The sequence below is a fragment of the Bombina bombina genome, chromosome 4, assembly GCF_027579735.1.
Source record: "Bombina bombina isolate aBomBom1 chromosome 4, aBomBom1.pri, whole genome shotgun sequence".
In the NCBI taxonomy this organism is placed as follows: Eukaryota; Metazoa; Chordata; class Amphibia; order Anura; family Bombinatoridae; genus Bombina; species Bombina bombina.
In genome coordinates, this window is record NC_069502.1 from 547,598,069 (window position 1) to 547,604,068 (window position 6,000).

At 37.6% G+C, this 6,000-nt stretch overlaps 1 protein-coding gene across 1 annotated transcript in view; it reads right to left on the bottom strand.

Annotated features, from left to right (window-relative positions):
- The window catches only part of ME1 (malic enzyme 1), an 809,599-nt gene extending 804,390 nt beyond the window's left edge, over window positions 1–5,209 (bottom strand). The window contains exon 1 of the mRNA XM_053710486.1: window positions 4,913–5,209. Within this exon, the coding sequence (XP_053566461.1) occupies window positions 4,913–5,035 (123 nt within the window). The 5' untranslated portion in view covers window positions 5,036–5,209. The remainder of the gene's footprint in view (window positions 1–4,912) is intronic.
- Between the last annotated feature and the right edge of the window lie 791 nt (window positions 5,210–6,000).

Below are 6,000 nucleotides of genomic sequence, written 5' to 3' on the forward strand. Positions count from 1 at the left end.
TAGGATACCAGAGCCTAACAGGTACACATACCCCCCAACTGTCCCGACTGATGTCACTCTGTCCCACATTGCCATCATCCTCCGGATTCATGGCTTCATGCTCTACATTTTTTTTTTTTTTCTAATTAAATAAATAAAAAAAAAAAAATCTTATTGGGCCCAGGGCTATCACGTGACCACACACAGTCAAGGCACGACGAGTCTGAGTGACGTGACTGCACGTGCTGCTGTGTGCTGCAATGAGTGTTGAGTTCTGAGTACAGTGTCAGGCTGTGTAAAATCAGGCTTAGGCATACCCCGCGTCATTGTAAAGGTCCGGAGGAGGAGACTACCAGGGTACCGATCGGATCAGTCAGTAAGTAGTCACTGACATCTGTTTGGGATCGGGGGAGGGGGTTTGCACTGAGTTACATGGTATGGAGGAGACCAGGGTACCGATCGGATCACAGTCACTAGTAAATAGTCACTGACATATGTTTGGGATTGGAGGAGGAGGTTTGCACTGAGTTACATGGTTGCACCCGCTTTGTTACTTGGATCAGACTTTGTCCCAGAATTCTAATTATTTTTCCAACGAGACAGGAATAAGCACCTACATAATATGTGCTTTGTGGTCTTTTTAGGATACTGAAACATAATGCCTAATACCTAGCTATGTAGTGTTTATCAAGCACTACACACAGCTCTCCTTATTTTTCATTTAGTTCCCACGTAGAAAGCACAGCTTTTATTCAGTGTGTCTGCAACAGGTCATTGTATCATATCCAGGAATACACCCCATGAGATCTTTCTGTGACTGACTCACTTTTAATGGAAAACAAAAAGATTCAGGTAGCAGCAGATAAAGACAGCTGTACCACCTATTTTACTATTCATAAAAGCCTTGCACAAAGCATCCAACTATCTGTATTATAGAGGGCATCTTGTTGCATACAGTGATTTGACATTCCATCAGATGCCAAGCAGTGACGTGCACTCATAAGAGGCAGGTGAGGCAGTGCCTCCCCTGGCCAATCTATGTATTACAGCCTTTTTGTAAAAAAATTAAAAAAAAAAAAAAAAAAAAAAAAAATCAGATATCCTTTGTTGAAAATCATATCTAAATATGCTCAGTATCTACTGAGCATATTTAGATATGATTTTCAACAAAGGATATCTGATTTTCTTCATTCTTTTGATATCCTTTGTTGAAAATCATATCTAAATATGCTCAGTAACCACTGAGCATATTTAGATATGATTTTCAACAAAGGATATCAAAAGAATTAAGAAAACCAGATATCCTTTGTTGAAAATCATATCTAAATATGCTCAGTATCTACTGAGCATATTTAGATATGATTTTCAACAAAGGATATCAAAAGAATGAAGGCGTATCCGATTCCTAGCCACTGCCTCACCAGCCTCTGAAGTCACCGCACATCACTGATGCCAAGTCTTCTTCCCTTTTTCTTACTCTGTGCAGACTCCCACTTTGTATCTACAGATCTAAAGCCCATAAGTTCATCTTTTGCTTTGACTAAATGCTTCTTGACAGTTTCTTAAAGTCTATTTTTATGTTAAAATATTCAAAGTTATGGGGGAGATTTTGATATTCATACCTCCCTATGCTAGTCATGCTCATGTTTACGAATAGGCTTGTAAGGTGTCCGGTAGTGAGAAAGAAAGTTCTGTATTTCAGTTGGCTATCTGGCAAAATATGTCTAAAAATCCACAAAAACACACACACATATATATATATATACACATACCACAACAACATTTACATTTCTTCGACAACAGTGGCAGAGACATGCAACATGGTGACATGGCTTTGCTTTAGCTGGTTATCCAGCTAGCAGCCCTATTTTCTAATAAAAATAGTCTATGCAAATACAATGCTTAATACTATTTAATGTTACAAAGATGTCAACATACATTGTTTTGTACTTTTCTAAATTTCTTATAAACACATAGTGTGGTTGCTATATTACTTTATGTAGTCCATTAACTAATTAATTCATGAATTAATAATTAACCATGTCATACCATTTTGAGTATATTGGGTCCTGTTTACCATCCTTAAATCACACTGTTACATTTTAAGATGGGTTTATTGTCTCAGTCTGCAGGGAAAGCAGAACTGATGAGGTGAGGGCTTAGACAGTGTTCTGGACCTGGCACTTTGTAGGTGCTAGTGGAGGCTGTGCAAATATCTCATTAGCACAGATTTGCAGCATGCTGTTTGCTCAAATATAGAGCACTGCAAAGTAGCTCAATACATATAGATTTTTTTCCCACAGATTGAACTGCATTTATCTCAGTTTTCATTTGTTCCATTTGTAGGCATTTTATTGTGCCATGCTGCACATGCTATAAAGTGCAAGTGGCACTAATCTTTTCTAAGGTCATTGCTCATCAGACATACCTGTATAATGCGCACGTTCCTTCTTATGGGTTTTATAAAGTGAATGTTTGCTAGCAAATTAAATGCAATAGGCCAGTTTTATAGACATATCCATTATTTGTGGATGTCTAACTTCCTAGTACCTCCTGCTAATGCCTGTACTGTGTACTGACAATAATTTGATACTCACCCAATGCTCTCATAGTATCATTAAGATTAACTCACATATAGAGACATCAGTTTTCACAGTGAGAAGCTCTGGCGGAGCTTTAATTACAAGCAGAAGCCAATGATTTCATTACTATAAACCTATAACCCCTTGTTGATGTTGCTATCTGTTATGCACTTTTTTGTTAATTTATTACTGAATGTACTTTTACGTAACTTGTTATGGTATAAAATAAACACAAAGATAAAATTACTGCACAAGGTGTTTGCAATGACTACATTTATGCAAAGACAGGGTGGGGCAATGGGCGGGGATCAGAAGTGGCGAGTAACATTTTGGCCTGGCTAGTAACTTAGTTCTTGAAATTGTGAGCCCTGCATAGCACATATTATCAATACAACAACAACAACAACAACCCACAGGTTCTATGTCCAAAATAAATGTTTACAGCATATTTTTTTGGCAAATGTTGCATTGTTTAATAGTACAATTTTAAAAGTTGATTTCATCTGCTGGGGCCAATTAAGGACAGATATAAATTAGCTACTACAATGATCAAACAAGCACTTTGTATAATGTGTGTACTTTTCAAAATTAAATTACAGGAAAAATATGCAAAATAAACAATGAAACTATACTGCAAGTTTTTTTTTTTATTATTATTATTTTTTAACTGCAAATTGACACCTTTGCATTAAGATTAGTGACCCTTGCTGACACCACATACCAACTGCATAATTCTCCAGGCAGCAGCATTTCAATAGGGTACTTGTGCTTTGCAGCAGCCTGCATAACACTAGGAATTGCATATGGCATCATGAGAAAGCTTCACAGGTGTGAAAATCTGGCATGAAAACATAAAAATATATCTACTATAGTTTGAGCAAATATAAATGTGTGCTGTTACTCAGAAAGCACTAAAGGCACTATTGCCTTTGACTGTTTCCACTTCCATTCAAAATGTGAGCTCTTGTGCATTTAATGCATTTATTGAGTAGCAGCTCTAGATTACCTGCAAACACCCAAAGTGAATCAAGGTGTAATGCTCAGGAGTGTGCAGTTCAAGAGCAGTGGAAAAGCTGGTGGTGCTTTCCAAAAGAAAATCAAGTTGCTATTTTCACTAATCACTATATGGGGAAACTTTTGATGCCTCTGCTACTAACAAATATAATACATGCTGAACATCATTTTTTTTTTATCAAGCAATAACATTTGGGCATCTATAAAACGTCCATGAAACATTGCTTCAACCAAAGCATTTCAAAAGTGGCAATGGTATAAATTACGTGGTGGCAAACTATAAGCGTAATGTTATGACTACGATTTTAGGTAATGAAATACAATGGTAGTTTAATAGCACAACATTAGAATGTACATTTCTATGATGGTAACCGTTTGTGTAACAACGTTGTGTTATTTCTGATAAAACCCCATAGAGTGGCTCCAAATTAAAATATATATAAATAAGCAAACAGCTCGGGCTCTATGTGTTAACAGTATTAATGCCTAACAGCAACACCACACTGCCACAGAGGGCTGCGCGTGCACGTGGGACTGTACCAATATACTGGGGGTGTTTGAAGAAAACCCTGCCACAGTACATAATGTTCACATAACCGTAGTATTCTCTCCACCCCCGTGACAGGAACTTGCTGCTACTATTACTATTTAGCCACCAGAGCGCTCTGAGAGGTTTCCTACTATCCTCTTTCCGGCCCGGGCACTGCAGACAGCGTTACATAGAGAAATTTGGCTGTGTTTGCTGATCTTGCAATTTTCCCCTGAAAAGTTCCATAAACTTTTTTATGTGTCAGTGAACGAGAAATTAAAGAGTTTATTTATAACAACATATTCATATTTTATATTTCATTTTGACTAAATACGAATATAAAATGGCCTGCATTTGAATTCTAGTAACTTACAACACGGAGGTACTGCCCGACCCAATCAAAAGCCAACACCAAATGAAAACACGCGGTTTCCAAATAAACTATTCTTACCTAGGCAAGAAGTTTTAACACAAATCAATACTTTCCTAACGATCGATGTGGGGCCAGAAATGCTACAATTTTTGCACGCCCTCTTTTTTCGACAACTGTTTAATTTATCTTTGCAGCAGGTTTTTAACACGATGCTGTGTATGTACCAAGAATCATGTTTTTTTCACGGTACCAAAAAGCAAACCCAATACCCATTCACTGCTTGGGGTATTCGCTGCAGCCTTCAGCGGCTTAGGGGTTAATTAGATCGGTATTTTGACACATGCACGACATTTGTGTTTGGTGCGCATTTAACAATAGTATAATAGACAAAGGCCTGCAACAGACACTTGTATTTGCCATCTGGTCTGCAAGTACCTTGTTAAGATGCGGGTCACGGGTTATATCATAGCCCCTCTTCCTGGTGTATAGAACTGTCTGGCTGCCATCCTGTTGCTCTCCTCCTTGTACTCCCTGCTCTTGGTTCACCTGGGAAGACATGGTTTATCTTCTGACCAGCGGCTTTTATTCTAGTAAAGTAGAAGCTATACCAAGCGAATTCACTTGCACTTTTGTGTAGTTGTCTATTTTTGTTTGTAAAGTTATGGGAAAACAGTGGTACGTGTGTTTGGTAGGCAAAGATATAGCAATGAGGATCAGCTGATAGGACGTGTGTGAGTGACACTAGGGGACAGGAGGAGGGATGTGCTGACTCACCCAGATATATTAACCAGCCAGAGTTTGCAAAGCTTAGCTATAGTTGCTGCATGACCTATAATCACTTTACAACTTCATGGACTAATTACTAAATCCATTTTTTTTCAGTGGAGCAGGTAATAACTATGATGGGAAAATGGGTTATTAGGAAATGTTACAGTGTTGCAAAACTGCCTGCATAAATCACCTGTTTGGCACAAAGCATGGCCATACTCTGCTTATGCAAGGTAGCTCAGTAACTTATTTCTGCCTCTGAATGTGACTTTCTGTATTTACAGTATATTATATTGTTAGTACACAATCATTAACATCTGAGTTAAAGGGACACTCAGATTAAATAAAATTTTCATGATTCAGATTCAGCATGTCATTTTAAACAACTTTCCAATTTACTTCCATTAAAAAAAAATGTGCACAGTCTTTTATATTTACAATTTTTGAGTCACCAGATCCTACTGAGCATGTGCAAGAATTCAGACTATACGGATATGCATTTGCGATTGGCTGATTGCTATCACATGGTACAAGGGGAGTGGAAATATACATAACTTTGAAATTTGTTATAAAAAAATCTACTACTCATTTGAAGTTCAGACTAAGTGCAATTGCATTGTCTTGTTATCTTGCATTTGTTGATTATGCAAATCTAATGTATTGACTGGTCCTTTAAGGTGGGGTTCTTGAACCAAGGGGAAATTATTGGTATTCCTATTTAACCCCTTCAGTGGTAAACCATTGGCTTATAAAGA